The 16820-nt window shown below is 31.5% G+C and overlaps 1 protein-coding gene across 1 annotated transcript in view; it reads left to right on the forward strand.

Moving 5' to 3' along the window:
* Positions 1-1288: 1288 nt before the first annotated feature.
* Positions 1289-16820, forward strand: part of LOC118193089 (putative G protein-coupled receptor Mth-like 1) — a 48399-nt gene continuing 32867 nt past the window's right edge. Inside the window, exons 1-2 of the mRNA XM_085817556.1 lie at positions 1289-1422; positions 7713-8456. Coding sequence (XP_085673682.1) covers positions 7765-8456 — 692 coding nt within the window. The 5' untranslated portion in view covers positions 1289-1422; positions 7713-7764. The remainder of the gene's footprint in view (positions 1423-7712; positions 8457-16820) is intronic.

The raw sequence follows: 16820 nt of genomic DNA on the forward strand, positions 1-16820 counted from the left end.
CAGTCAAATTTCGCTATAATGAACTTTAAAGGGCTGAAATCCATTGTATCCAATCGGATAGAAAAAAATATTAACTCACAAAAAGGTATGAATTTTGACTAATGAATCACAAAAGAGCTGATTAACATTGTCATATCTAACAAAACTAAGTGAATAATAACACTTAAGTTTTAAAAAAATAAAGAACTACGTGCAATTATTTCATTTGCTTTTTGTTCTATATCAATTTCACCATAGAGCAATAATTTTACGCCAACAAAATAACTTAATATCAAAATCATGGTTCAGACCCTTATCTCGAAACATATATCTCTCTTCAAGATACACATTTATAATTATGAATAATCATTTCGTGACGCAATATGTTCTCCTAAGATGTGATTATTATGCGTCCTGGTTTTCAAAAGAATTTGGTGTCGCACCTTTCTCGGATAACCTTGGTTTAGAACACAAGTGTTAGGGTGAAGATAAAAAGAACAGTAACGTAAATATGTTTATAGCTATCCTAATGGCATAAACAAGGATGATTTTAAGAGTTAGTAATTTTCAGTTAAAAATTGTAGAAATTCTGCACAAATTTATGAAAAATACAAAAACTGTTTCAGTCGAAGACATCCATAATATGATAAATATCGTTATATTTAATTTTCACTTGTTTGAAGGTTCGCTATAATAGCTGTAACGAATATTTCGATTTCAATCGAGTTTAGCATTTAAGAACTGGCAACAGCTTATCATATTCACTTCTAATTATTTTTTCCTATCATGGAGCTCATGCTGTAGCATGCATAATAAGCATTATTTATTAATCATGTAGGAATTAGATACTATTTAAACATCTGTTTTAATAATAGCCGTATAAAATAATGTTAACTGAACAAGAAATTAGGCGAGATAAAAAATTTATTTCATTATATACAGGGTCGCTAAAGCCTGGTTTGAAGGTTCCCCTAGAAATGAAGGCGTAGGCAAGTGCCCTGTTTACCCCTACGAAACTCGAACCCTAACAACTATTTATTTACAAAATGTATTTGCACAAATTCTTCCACTTAATAAGAAAACGGAATGAGGAAACTCCAAGAAGATAGCGAATAGTTTCTTCTCATAAAAATGCAGATGAGGGTATTTCCAACAGCGCGCTTAGAATATTGTCCGTTTTCTAAAATGAAGCTGCGTCCTGTACTGTTTCGTGCACCGCCCATGTTGCACAACATCCATGAAAAAAAAAACCTGACATACTATTTTGCTCGAGAAGCTGATTGGCTGAGGATGAATCAGCTTTTGTGGCGGGAAGTCTTCGTGCTGTTTAGTTATTTTCTCGAACTTCTGTTTACTTCCGCTTCTTCTCTGTAACTCACTACAACCTAATATTCTTGAATAAAATTAAGTCGTCAACAAGCGGCTTTGAAAGCAAGCTGATTTGTAAGTTTTTTTCAGCTTTTAATATAAAAATGAAATTTTCTTTTAAATTATGCATTTAAAAATATACACGCAATATATATATATGCATAGCTGCCAACTCTCCCAGGTTTTTGATCACATCTCCTAATCTCTTGACAAATCCCCGAATCTGCCGATTTTAAATTTTAGCTTTTACTAAGGAAAATGTTTCTCAGAAAAATTTATTAAATTAATGAAAGTTAAAGTGTGCAAATTCCAGTCCCATACCTCTAATGACTTTCAGCGTAATATTTTATATTGAATTTTATTCGATTTGTAGAACTTTACACGATGGTTCAACCAATGTTTAATCAGTTAACATTTGTATTTAATTTATTTTACATCAATATAAAGAACATCACTGAGTTTATCAACTCAATATATGTACATTAATTATTAATTTTATTTTCACTGTGTTTAAAACTATTTTGCTAAATTGAAGCTTTCCTTTCCTACACTGGATTTCCTCAGTACAAAAATATAAGAAAATTACTAAATTAAATTAGCTAAATAACGTAAAATTTAGAATACCTAATTACGTAATTACAGCAAAATCATATTATAAATAGTTAATAAACTGAATCATGCATTACAAAGCAAATTTAAGCCAATATGGAGTTTTTTGAAATGATGCTAACCCGAAAACTCTCGTTTTTCATACTTCAAAGTTAGCAGCTATGGTATTGATTCTTCAGCATTCAGGATTTAAATTAAGCCTGAGCCCGGTTCCGGCACTTCTAAATGTTTAAGTGTAACATAATACAAGTAGCACATAAAAGAAGCTTCTATAGTTTTATTTATTATTTCACTAGTTGTTGATTCAATTCAATTTATTCATTTTTATCTCTTTATGCCTTATTCGATTTATTTATTAATTATTTATGAATTTATTTGCTTATTTTTATTTAACGTTTCCGATAAATGCGCTCCGGCACTTCAATTAGAAATTAATCCCTGGCAATATTTAAAGAACATTAAAAACTGAGAGGCAATTGAATACGTAGAATCAAAAAGAACAATCCTGTATCTGACAGATAAGTGCAGAATTTTTTTCTGAAATGTACGAAATCATTGATGTTGTGAAAATATTTTCTACTATTACGAATATGTGACCGAAGGAGAAAACTAGGTTAAGTAATTAGACAATAAAAGTTGTGCTAAATAAGTGAATCAAAACTGTGTCATGGATATATGAAAAGTTTTATGATAAGATAGAAAAACCGAAATACTGTGCAAGATAACTTCATCGGAGAAGTATTAATAATACAGTCATGGAGAAATATATTTCATCTGTCTAATAAATGTGCTTAAACTTGTATAAGGGTTTTTTTCTTGAAGAATAACGGTAAGCTCAATATGTTTACCTCTATTATTATATAATGAAAAATCTTGTATTGTATGTATGTGTGTATATTCCTCGTACTGTTGAAAACGATGGCGCTTAGAGCCACAAAAATTTCAATGCAATCCTTAACAATAAAATGTGCACCTCAAAGTCCGAATTTTGGATCTCGAATTAATTTATTTATTTCATGTTTGTTTCAATTTAATGATTTTTTATTAAGAAACTCGGGATTTAAAACCATTGTGTTACGACTCGACAAAACGTAGTATTTTTATACTTTCAATTTAATCAAAAAACTTGGCGATTTATAAAAGTTTTGTTGTCAGTCGGCAAACCGCAAGATAATTGTCTTTCAAGACAGCGAATCCAGCAAAAAAAACACAACGATTTAAAAGAAATGTGTTGCTACTACCCGAAATAAAATAGCTTTATCTTCTACACGGCAGTAAGTTGCCATTCGGCAAAACTTAAGATATTTAATTTTTCTTCCAAATTTAATCTGTTTGTCATTAACAAACAAACGGTTTTTAAAGCCATAAATGCAGTTCTTTAGCTCTATTATTATTAATTACTATTATTATTAATTATAATAAGATCAGAGGCCGCTATAATAAGGAAGTACCTATTTAAGTCAACGTTTCTTCAAAATAAAAAAGTCTTTTTATTTTATTTTAAAACGATTTTCATTGTTTTTTTTTTTTTTTTTTTTCTTCAACTAAGGTTATTACGTTTGAACAAGCTTCTTTATCAAGAACTATCAGGAAAGACTTAAACGTACTTGCTACTTATAATGGAATTTTCTGTTTGAAACTATTTGCTCTCTGTGGCTCTGTATAAATTGCATATACAGTCACTAACTGTTATATATGATTTACCGAAGGAAATGATTTCTTGTACCTTAATATTCTCAGAAAATGCTAGTTTCTTACTGCTACGTTAACCAGGCAATCAAGCAGTTTTCTTTCTTGGAACAATGAACAATGGAATCTTTATATGAATGTAAGTTACGTAATTTATAGTTAGATTTTTTTTTTCTTTCTCTCTCCCCTTCTTTCTTTCTTTCTATTTATTTTTTAAGCTGTCTCTCGAATGAATCCCGTATATAAATAAGACAGATGATTAAATGAAAATCATTTTGTCCGTTCGAAAACAAAAGTTCTATGAAGTAAATATTCTGAACTGCATTTGTTTCATTCATAAGCTTGAGTTTACTATATCATTTACATTTGTACAATGTATACTGAGGTTTATTCCAAGGAAAAATAATAATTAGGAAATACGAAATGTACTACTCACCGTTTAGATTTATTTGAACAGATTTAGAGGATGATGTTTTCACATATTTGTCTTCATTGTTCACACAATTTTAAAACCTGTGATATGTAGCTTACTGAGCATGAGTGCGCATGCTTGGTAGTATAGAGTCTATGATAACTTTAATTCTTTCAAGCTAATCGACAGTGTACATGCTTTATTTGCATAAATATGTATTTCTGATATCCACTTTTAACATTTCAATATTTTAACATTTGGTTACAATTAAAAGACATTACTTTATAAGGTATTTCTTCCACCTTCTTAGCATGCCTTCGTAGTGTAGTGGTGAGCACGCTCGATGCGAATTCGAGAGCTCCGCGGTTCGAATCCCGGCGAGGCATTGCTTACTTTTTATTTCTCCTGCTTTCAAAATAACCTAATGCCTCTACAGTGGCGCCCGAACTAAAAATGGTGGTGGATGATGATTCTCCGCCACCAGGATTTGGCGATTGGGTTCCCCTAAAACCCCAGTCGCCCTTTAAAAGGGGGAATATATAAGGTATTTATCCGACCTTCTTAGCATGCCTTCGTAGTGTAGTGGTCAGCGCGCTCGATGCGAATTCGAGAGGTCCGTGGTTCGAGTCCCGGCGACGGCATTTCTCATTTTTTATCTCTCCTGCTCGAAATAACCTAACGTCTCTACAATGGCGCCCGAAGGGTGGTGGGTGATGATTCTCCACACCCAGGATTTGGCGATTGGGTCTTTTAAAAATCCCAGTCGCCCTTTAAAAGGGGGGAGTATATAAGGTATTTCTCCCGCCTTTTTAGCATGCCTTAGTGGTCAGCACTCTGGGCGCGTATTCCAGAGGTCCGTGGCTCGATTCCCGGCGAGTGCTGTGCTCCTTTTTCATCACTCCTGCTCTGAAAATAACCTAATGACTCTACAACTTGTACACTAGACATTACTTGTACAATCATTTAGAGTTTTTGAAACTGAAATCAGCACTGTCTTCGCCTGGAATCGAATTCCAGGCTTCCCGATAGTCAGATGCACTTACTTCGAAGGCATGCTGTAAGGATAGAGAAAATTCATTAGATTTCCCTACTTAAAAGACGACCCTACTTAAAGTAGGGGAACTTAATTCCCTACTACATACTACGCCCTTTAAGTGGCGGAACTTAATCCCCTACTTAAAGGGCGACCGGGAAAAAAAATTTCAATTCCAGAACTCATTAGGGTTCAGGCTAAAACTGCAAGATCATTTTTAAAAAATTCTCAGTAGAAACATACGTTATTCCATTCCTACAGGAATCACTGCAGTTAATCTGTCTGGATTTTAAACTTTCTTTTGCGTGCTCTGAATTTGCAGAATTTTCTGGTCTGAGCGAATGCAGTGAAACCTCAGATCACGAAGTTCTGTCATGAATCGTTCACGAACAAATTATTTGAACGAAAAGCGCATCAGATGACGAATGGTGTTCCTAGTTCCGATCATTTAGGCCAGCAACAAATGAGTTTCAAAAGTGTTTTGGCGCAGAACTAATATTTAGAGACTTCTGGAAACACCATTTTAATATTTTCCATTGCTTAACTCTCATGAGGAAAGCCTGGAGGACCGTGAGTTTGGCCTGGAGGAAATTACGGTTAGGTTGTGGTGCAGGGCTTTGTGAACTTAAGTGTAAATGATTTTTTTAACGCAAAGAAACGTTAGCCCAGAAGGGCTGTTGGTTTCGAAACAGCATTTTGCTTCGAATCGATAAAAGTGTTGAATCACTTTTCAAACTGTTGCCCCCACCGCCATGTATTATAGTTAAAGAAATTAAACAGTGAAGAATCTGCGTGAATGTATGTATATTTCTCGCACTGTGAAAACACAACAGTACGTACAGCCATCAAACTTTGAATAACGTAGTCCTCCACCGAATATGGGCATCTGAAAGGTCAAATATTGAATTTCGAATTTGTTTCATTATTTATTTCATGTTTTCTAAAAATTTAATAAATTTTTTATTTAAAAACTCAATGATTTCAAAGGGAGCAGCGACGACACTGTACTGAATAAATAATTTTTATCTCCAGCTCGCGAGACTGTCTATCGAAAATTCTAAAGATATGCTTTTTGAAATGTTTTTAGCCTTAAGGTGCGTTATGATATGGGAAAAAAACGGAAACGCTCATGGAGTCTGCCCTTTCGCCTGAAATCCAACTCTGATCAGAGCTACCAATTTTCAGCGATTTTACCGCTCAACCGCTGGAGGGCCCAAATTGCTCTGGAATATTATTGAATCCTCACCACTTTCCATTTACACCGTCTAATATCTTCCAGGTACTGTAAAATTAAATTTATTGTTCATCTTTTTTTACTTTCTTGTACGGCATGAAGGAAGTATTGTAATCTCGAAAAATTTCAGGTGTTATATTTAAACGAAAATCTTCATTTTGACCGCTCTCAAATATCCATTTGGACGGTTCCCCCCCCTCCCGTGGTGTTTGTACGTACGGACAGAATAAAGGACTTTTTTTTTTTTTTTTTTTTTTTCCCAAAACGGATGTGAAATGGATACTACTTTACCTTTAGAAGAAATTCATAGTAGCCTACTTACTCTCTCCATTTCCTTTCCGCAGATTCTTATAATTTCTCTTGAAGAATGGAAACTTTTCCTCAAAAATGTATTTTTTAACAATTATTTGCAATTTGATAACACAATCTTTAAGCAAGTACAGGGAATAACTATGGTCGGAAACTGCTCAACTGCATTCTGTGGGCTATTCCTTTTCACGCAAGAATTTATGTTTGTACGTTCACTTAATCTTGAAGAACGAAAATATTATCTACACATCTTTCGATATATTGATGATGTTATTCCCTTTAACAATTTTAACAAACTAGAAAATGCAAATATTTACCCTACTTGCCTCAAACGTAATGCCACTAATGCTATTCAAAATGATATTGTTTACCTAGATCTTCAAATTCTTAATAACAATCTTATTAAAATATCTGACAAACGCAGAGACTTACACTAAAACTTACAAACTAACTTACTAAAACTTTCAGACACTAAAACTTACTAACTTACTAAAATTTCTAAAAAAGTCATTATCAATACAATTAATGCACAATAGAAATTCTTAGAATTAAAAGAATCTGTAATAACGCAGACCTTCTTCAAGAAGAAATACTCTACTTCATTAAAATCTTATAAAGCCATCCTTTTTCAAAAGCTATCATTAAAAATTCTTTAAAAAAAGCTGGCATTTACCTCTTATTTTAGATTATTTGAATTAGATAATGAAATTTTGACTTAAATTCCAAGGGAAGGTAACTGATGGATGGCTAATTCAATTGATCTAATGTAAAAATGTAACATAGTTTTCTTCTACTGCCTCAATTTTTCTCTTAATTGGCACAGACATTCAGTTAAATTATTAAATTCATTATTTAATATCGCTGTTTTCTGGCCATACCTATTCTTTTATTAATTTAAGACATACACTGATTATTCATTTTTTAGTTACAGAGATTATTATTGCAACAAGCAGCATGCCTGTGGTGTAAACGTTAAATATATTCTGTTATGCGCCCATGTGAATTATGTCGCAGCTTTTAAAATAATTCATTATAATTGTCAAATATTTATGCCGCTCATCAATAATCTTCTTTTTCAGATGCCAATGCAACTATGTAATCATTCATTATCTGTTGAATAATAACTTCAAGATGGCAGGAAAAGACTTAGTCTTCACAGTCAACGAAACAGACATAAATTTTGCTACCGGAAACTTCACTTCTCAAAAACCAGTATTAAATAAATATTATCCGATCCTGGCTGCAGAAATGGGATTATCCATTTTCTGCTCAACAGCTTTAATATTTGTATATATCATCATTGGAGAACATCGCACCGTACCCGGAAAGAATGTCATATCTATTTCTTTATGTTTGATAATTACTTACATAATGCTCACCATAGATCTGCTCATGAGGAATAATCTGAGTCATGCTTTATGCATGGTGGTAGGCGTAATAGTGCAAACAACTTTTTTGGCGACATTTTTCTGGACTAATGTTATGTCTTATGACATCATGATAACAATGGCGTCAGTCAAGTCTGATGCTATCACCACATTTAAGTACTGGAAATACTCAGTTTACGCATGGACAATGACATTATTATGCGTCGTACCAGCTGTGGTGGTAGACAACATCGATGAAATACCTAATGAATACAAACCAAGATTTGGTGTGAAGAAATGCTGGATATCTGGACAGCTGGCCTTTTTGATTTACCTCAACGCACCCGTGGGTGTAACTTTGACAGCTAACTGTGTTTTCTTTATTCTCACAGCCAAGACTATCATCAAAGTGAGGAGATCTACCGCCATTTTGGCTACAAACAGGCATAAAAAAAGGTACAGTAGTTTGCATTTCTATGAAATTTGTGACGAGCTTGTAAATATTTATGTTAATTATTTTTCGCAGTTTGTCTTATTATTTTGCCTTTGGTTTCACTTCTACTTTTGTTAGCTGAAACTATGATGCAAATTAGTTTAAAGTATAAATAAAAAGTTTCAAGTTATTGAGTTTTGAGAAAGCGATGGTAGTACAGTCGTATGGTACTAGTAGTAGTATTAATTAATTTATTATTTAAATTTTTTTGGTAACAACAGAACTTTTTTATGTTAGTTTTCGGGCGACTGCATTAAAAAACAATTCCATAAAACTAACCTTTCACTGTTGCCAAAACCAGATCAAAAATGCATTGTTACCAGTCTAGTTTCCCTTTCAGTTATTGAATGGTAAATAATTCGCATTTATCTAATAAATATAAATAACACAGAAATAAGAATAATTATTCTAATTTGAAACAAATGTTATAACATATACATTTTAGAATACGTATGTAATTTCACCGCTACAGGCTGATCCTCACTTTGCTTTAGGTTTCCCATGTTGTAGCATTTAAGTTATCTGCTAGAGCTTCTGTCAGCTATTGTTGTTTCGTGAATACTAAGGGATGAGCCAATGCTTAATTAAGCGTGCTAATGTTGTATTTCTCATTCTGTTTAATTTGAATGTGTTTCTGAATTAAAAGTGCAAGAAAATGTTCGGTGTTTTCGTGTTTGTCAATTTTTGGGTCTGCGTAACTATGAAGTCTGTTACGTAAATATCAGGACATGTTAATACACTAATTTTATTTTAAACTTCTGTTTAAGTTGTATTAATTTTAGCTAAAAGATAGATGGAACGAAAAGTCGTCTGACAGTCTGCCCTATTGCTTTGAGCTGATTTGTTAATTTAAAATAGAAGGTAATTGTATTAATTATGCAAAATTTAATGACAGCCTGATTTCATTAGAGTGATACATCGGATTAGAGTGGTGGAGTCACCAAAGTCCTTGTCCTCGAAGCACTATCTCTATCTAATAAATTTTTTCTCAATCATATCAATTCAAAGGATGTCCATTATGGTATAATTAATAACTATTTTTATAGGTCCTTGAGTCAAAATATCAGAAATTTCATAAATTTACATTTTAATAACAGACGTAAGTGATAAAAGCAAACAAAACAACTAATAATTGCTGCCCTTAAGTCACATTTACGGTAAGGATCGCCCTTGAGCGTTTTACATTACGAGCATCATATAGTATATAATTCACAACTCTTCGCTCCCCCCTACCTACGTCATCCAAAAATAAGACGCTTGAATTTAGCAGCCATTTTTCTGCATGTTTCCAGAGGGACAGCTTTACATCGCCGAAGGTCAGTTTTTTGTTTCTTTTGTTACAACTTTTTCTTGGTCTTAGCAAGACCCACTGAGTTGTTCTTTTCTCAATTTTATTTTATATTGATTATTAACTACAAGTTTTCTTACAGTTTCATAAAATCTACAGTTTTTAAAAATTAAATTGTTAATCTTTAAGCTTGCAGGCCCAGCCCGAATATATTTGTATTTTTAGGACTAATAGCTCATCGCTATTTATTTTAATTTTAGACTAGATTAAGAAAGTTTGATTTTGATTTACATATTTTAACACCTTAATGTGTCTTTCTGAGCGGACGCGTCGGGAAATTGGAACAGAGAATTGAGACTATTAAAATTTCCAAGACACTTTGTCAAAAAAATTTTTAGCGAAAAAGTTTCAATTGTCTGTTTCGGCGAAACGCGTAATGGGGTTAGCTTGATTCGACGTTCAAATAATTGAAATTTCCCTTGAAAAGCCTGTTTGGATGTCGAATTGGGCTAATTTACCATTTTCCGCTTACTTTTTAACTTTTACTGTTATTTAATTTTATTGTATTTATGTTTTACATGTCTAATGATTTGCTTTTCATGTGTATTAATTTTTGAAAACGTCTTTAACCTTTTGGAGCAGCAGCTCTTGGTAACTTTTAGGCGAGCTTTCTACAATTTTTATTTTTTACTTATTTTGCAGCATATTGCGCAAGATGTTTTCTTGACCAAAATTGTTATTACTGCTTTGCTTGATAAATTGTTAATATAACTAATATATCATATAGTATATAATTGTTAATACAATTGTAATAAACTGAATGCACACAGAACCGATGATAGCATGAAAAAATTTATTTTTCTAATATAAACACTTTACAGTTCTGGAACTTTTCACAAAGTACTTGTACACCCCTTCTCAGTATGACAGAACACAATCAGTAGTTACTACTTTAAACTACTAATGACATTAAACACAAGACAATGTAAAAAGAAAGCCTTAAATGCGTAAGCTTACCCAGGCATCTCTCAATCTTGGAGGTAGGAAAGGGAGGAGGGGCCAACCCGCGCTAAAAGTGAAGCACTGCTTTGAAGCTTGGGTCACCAGATGGGGTGTTCTTTGTTTACATTCAGAAGCTCGCTTGACACGGTTCTGATAGTATTTCGACAGACGACAGTTCCATAGAAATCGAAAAAGGGACACTTTCGCATGAAAGAAACATTCATAGTGTGATGGATAATAGCAATTTGTATAGTTTAGTGACATTTACGCAAAAATCACATCTTGGTTATTTTTCGATAACTAACAACAGCGATTTTGATTATGAATTTGTTTTATAAAATTATAAGCTGTTACACTACAAAAATATAGATTTTAAGAAAAATGTTATGCTTAAAGAATGAAAAATACCTTACGGTACATTTAAAATTGTATACGTCTTTCGATACCCTTGATAGAGTATTTGCTACTTTTATTTTATTTTCCAAACGTCAAAATGTTTTAAATAAAACAAATTTTTTTCACATCCATATATTATTGTAACATGTACCTTTTAAAAATTTTTAGAGGAGAGGCTTTACTGCTGCTCATTTTAAACCCATCGTTTCAATTTTATATATCTGAAAAATAATCACTTTGGGCTTACACGTTTTATAAATATAAAATTATGTATGTTAAAATATTTGTAATTAGGCATATAGGTCAGATTAAGTTTTTATAGAGTAACGCATGCAAGGGCTATCTGCCTAAAGAGAGAGATGCCATCGTGGAGGAATTTTGAAGAAAAACTGACCTTTGAGTGGGTATTAAAAATAATACCTATAATTTTCATTCAAATTATATTCATGTATATTTTTTATGTAAAACTTTCGGGTGTATGCTAAATTAGTGTAAATTACTTTACACGAAAAATATAGTGAATGCTCAGAAATTAAAGATTTGCACATGCCGGAAATGAAAAATAGGAAATATGTATGGGTATTTATGCATGTGCTTGCAAAAAGCATGTATCTGCCTTTGACAAAATACTTAAATATTCATTAAATTATTTATAAATGTATTTGAAATGAAGAATTTATTCACTTATAAACAACTGTGAAAGTACTGTGAAGAAATCTAATTATTAAATGTATCTAATTTTTAATGATTATAAATGTTATCTAAATATATAATAACCTTAATATTGAATTGTAAACATAAATTGAAATCCTTGACAAATACGTTATAAAACTATTTAAGCAAGAATTGTTCGTATTGGAAAGCAATCTGTTAAAAGGTATTGGAAAGCAAATGCTATGAGATGCGCACTTAAGAACGTAATAAAGAGTTTTGGAATATGTATTGTTGAAATGAAGGGTAAAAAAAAAATCTGATAAGTATAATTAAAAGAATTATTCCCCTTACATTTTATAATAACTCAGTTACAAGTTTTAAATAATACTTAAGAAAAAAAAAAACTTATTTTAATCCCTTTCAGAAATGTTCAGAGAAAGTCAAGTACTATTTAATACCTATTTAATTATTAGGAATTAGCGAAATACTTATTTAAAGTATTTCGCTAATTCCTAATAATTCTCTAATTTAAAATGAACCGAATAGAGCATTAATTATAAATTGACTTACATTTTTCGATTTAAAAGAAGCCAAAAAATCATGTCATATTTAAGAAAGTATTTTAGGAAGAAGCTCTATAAATAGAAAAGAAATAATGCATAATTTTAATATTAATAATACAATAAACTTTTATCTTAATTTTTGTACCTTAACCGAATAAAATCGAATTACCTTAATTTTTTTCCTAATGTAATTAACGAAAACTTGTGAAAATATTTCATTCAAATTAAACCATTCTGAGAAAACTGTCCTGTGAAAAGTATAGCATTTAATTCCGTTCAGAATGAAATGATGTTTAAAAATATGTTGTTTTCACATACTAAGGACTCTGAAGTGTTGTAAAAAAAGAAAATATATACATTTATATGTATATTTACGACGTAATTACAAAATATTTACATCCGAACGCGTCAAATCCCATAGAACTCAATGGTAAATGACACAATGTTTTGGTCACCACGTAGGGATCGCCGGTGCTTCAGAGCAGGGTACGGGAGAAACTGGTTTAGGGCGACTCCATCTTACTTCCTACCTCCATGCTCTCAATACTTTCAACACTCTCAGTTAAACTCTGAACTAAATTGAGAACTGATACTCTCTCCGGTCCTTTACAGTTTTTCCCCGTCCGTCGAGAAATTTTAAGTACCTTCGATTTATCAAAATTGCTGGAGGGTATATACAGTTAAAGTTACATAGGGTCTTATACAACTTTAGTTGCATAGGGATCGGACTAATTACAGTTATAAAGAAATTGGACTAGTCGCCAAATAGTTGCCAAATTTGGTGACTTTTGTCAATTTCACCAAATTTGGCGACACAAATTAGTCGCCAGCTTAGTTCTATCTCGCCACATTTACCTAAATGTTAAAAGGACTTGCCCTATACCCTTATTTTTCCGCGAAGCTTGGCATTCTTGAGGCCTTTTATGTTCCATTATACAATAGATATTATAATTTACGTAAATTTCACTAAAATTATTTACATATGTCCAAAATTCAAAGCAATATCATAGCCATAGTTGCTAATACATTCATTATTAATAAAGGAAGATTTTTAAAGCAATTTCTTAGGTAGCTTATAGTATATACTTTTACTATAAGTATATACTATGAGCTAGCCAAGAATTACTTATAGTATATACCGGGGCTTCTTAAATTTTTTCAGTCGCGACCCCCTTTTTATCATTGATATTTTTTTCGCAACACCAAGGACCCCATATATTTACGAACATTTTGTGGGACCCCATTAAGCATTGCGCAAATCCGCCACAAGGGTGTGTGAAACTGTCAATTTTTTCACTATACTATTGCAGTTTTAGGTTATTAACTTTAATTCCTAATTTTAAGACATAGAACAATGTGAGAATTTTAAATAAGTAACAGACGAAATGACAGCGTCAGTGCAAAGCAAGTAAAACGAACGCTTATATTATGAAAAGAATGCGTCAAAACGTTTTCGTTTTTTCTTTATCTGTATTGTCTTAATTTTTATCTATTTTCAGATACATTGTGTGAAAATGTTCGGTAATTGTAAAATTATTATAATAAGTTAGAGAAATATCAAAACTGCTAAAATTTTTGGCAGTTCTCTGCCGCATGTGTGACCCACAGTTTAAGAAACTCGGGTATATACCAAACATGGCCAAACTGCGCCTCTCCGACACCTTAACTGCAACTCGCGAAATACTTCCGATCCTTTGCCATCTGAAATGCGACTTGTTTTGAATAAATATAGTTTAATTTTTTAATACAAATGGAATTTGAAATCATACAGCGCTACGTCTCTTTATTAATCATTAATAAATTTCTGACATTATGTAGTATATAAACGTTTGATAGATTTCAAATTGTCCACTGCTGGCTTATCGTCAGAGTAACAAATATGTAAAATTACAAAAATTTCCATTTCTGGTAATTACTATTCTGGTCATATTACTTTTTGAATAGGTAATGGTTTTCCGGAATATACTAATACGAAATTAATCTAAAATGAAATGCTAATATTTTTATGTAATTATTCTCACTAATATTTTTTCTTTCAAGTTAATTTTATTTTTGGCAGTATATGCTTACATTCCTGTGTGTCCCATTGTTTACAACAGTTGTGATCCACCTGGAAGATTTGTTATTCGTTGTAGAGTGCTATTTTTATTCAGTCCTTGAATAGTATGAGTAACTACTGAAAAAAACCTGTTTCGCCTTGCAGTCCATATAGAGCTCTTTTAATCAGTGGAAGAATTTTAAGAGAATTTTATTTTTGGTGGAGTAAACCTTCAGCCTAAGAACGTGGTTAGAAGACTTGTCTCAATTTTCTGTGGAACTGCTTCAAAATTAATTTCCCATCCCTAAGCAAATCAGGCATTTTTATGCAGTTCCTTTACATATTTCGCAACTATTCACAATAATATACTTAGTTAACACTTTTCCCACATGGAAACTCTATCTTTCGTAATAATTCTTTGGTAATTTTAGGCAGAGATCATAATTTATTTCACCAATGGTTGTGCATGCTGAAATATTTGGAGTCGTGGGAAGAATCACTGGTTCGACAACGATTTTAATTTTAGTCAAAATGTTTAATTCCTATTTTATCAAATATTGTTATTCCATACACAGATCTTTCAGCTTAATCATCAAATCTTCATATCAATAACGTTGCACCAAGCAATGAAGGATCAACAGAACACAAACATCTCTTTTCTCCAAAGTTTCTGTCAAAATCGGCATATTGATATTGGTAAAATCTCTTTAACTTGTAATATTTTCTCATATTTTTCGATTTCTCGTTTGATTTCCTTCTTTCTTTCGACCTCCCACTAGATTACACACGTTTCGCTGCACTAGGTTAGAGGAGCCGGGAAATATTACAATGTTAGAGACATTTTGCTTTACGGCATATATTGTCTCTCTGCAGCTGCACCCGTTGCTTCGGCTCTTTTAAGGCCCGTTTCCACTGCTGCTGAAAAAGACAGCAATCAGCTGAATTTAGTTAAAAAAAAGATAAGAAAAACAAGATAACTGCAACTACAGTACTTGTTCGTTCAAGAAAATCAGAGGCAAAAATTATAATTCCAAGTCCATGAAATAGCAAAATTTGTTCTGATAATCATTTCCTAGTTCTGCATACTCATTTAGCTTTAATGAAAATGAATGTCTGACTATATCAAACTGCTATAGCAAATTAGATATGATTAAAAGATTTGCTATTTTTTTCTTTTGAAACAGGTAAAAACTAAAAACGTTAATTATAAATTAAATTTGATAGCCTTTTAAATACTCCAGTTCATTGAAGAGTATGTTAAATTTGTATTTCCCTTTATAAATATATCTTTCTGGCTAACATATATTTGTAAGCACATGAAATATATTTTTAGCAGCCCGTTTAACTTCAATCGGAACACCACTTTAAAAGATAATGATTTTTTTATAAAATGTACTAGAAGCTGAAGAACAAACTCTGGTGAATTTTTAAGACGATAGCACACTGAAATAGAACCAAAAAACTTAAGTTTTAAGAATTGATTTAGTTGATGATGTATATAAGCCAAAATATGCATGCGACTCACGTGCAATCCTAGCTTAGTGGTAAAGCTGATGGTAAGGATGTTCATTTTTTGGAGTCGTGAGTTCGAATCCCATACGCTTTTTGCACCCTGTCTGCAACTTTCTTACCTTTTTATTCCAATTTGATCTATATTCGTGTTTTATAATTTATTTCTATTATTATATGCATTAAATATATTGTTTTATTTATGCTCTTATTTATTTAAATTTTTCCCCCAGAAAAGTTTGAAAATTATATAATACTAATTTAAAGTATATCCTGTACATATATATTTGAATTTAACAAACATTCTCTATTCGTAAAAAGCAAATTTAAAGTGAATTAAATTTAAATGAAATTTAATGCAAACAAAGAAATTATTAATTATTGCTGCGAACTAATCTAAAATATCATTTAAATTCTGAGAGCATATGTAGATCAAGTGCAAGTATCAAAATCCATGAATAAATATTTAATTCCAAAAATTTATTAATCCTAAAAAATTTATAAAAATGCATAAGTGAATAATGGGATAGATTATTAATCCTAAAAAATTATAAAAATGCATAAGTGAATAATAGGATAGATTATTAATCCTAAAAAAATTATAAAAATGCATAAGTGAATAATAGGACAGCTTATTAATCCTAAAAAATTTATAAAAATGCATAAATGAATAATAGGATAGGTTTAATCCTAAAAAATTTATAAAAATGCATAAGTGAATAATAGGATAAATAAATTTTTGGAATTATATATTTATTCATGGATTTTGATACTTGCACTTGATTTACGTATGCTCTCAGAATTTAAATGATATTGTATATTAGTTCGAAGCAATAATTAATCCTTTATTTGTTTGCATTAAATTTCATTTAAATTT

The sequence above is a fragment of the Stegodyphus dumicola genome, chromosome 1, assembly GCF_044657685.1.
Source record: "Stegodyphus dumicola isolate Sdum_Otavi_A_Nest chromosome 1, ASM4465768v1".
Classification (NCBI taxonomy): domain Eukaryota; kingdom Metazoa; phylum Arthropoda; class Arachnida; order Araneae; family Eresidae; genus Stegodyphus; species Stegodyphus dumicola.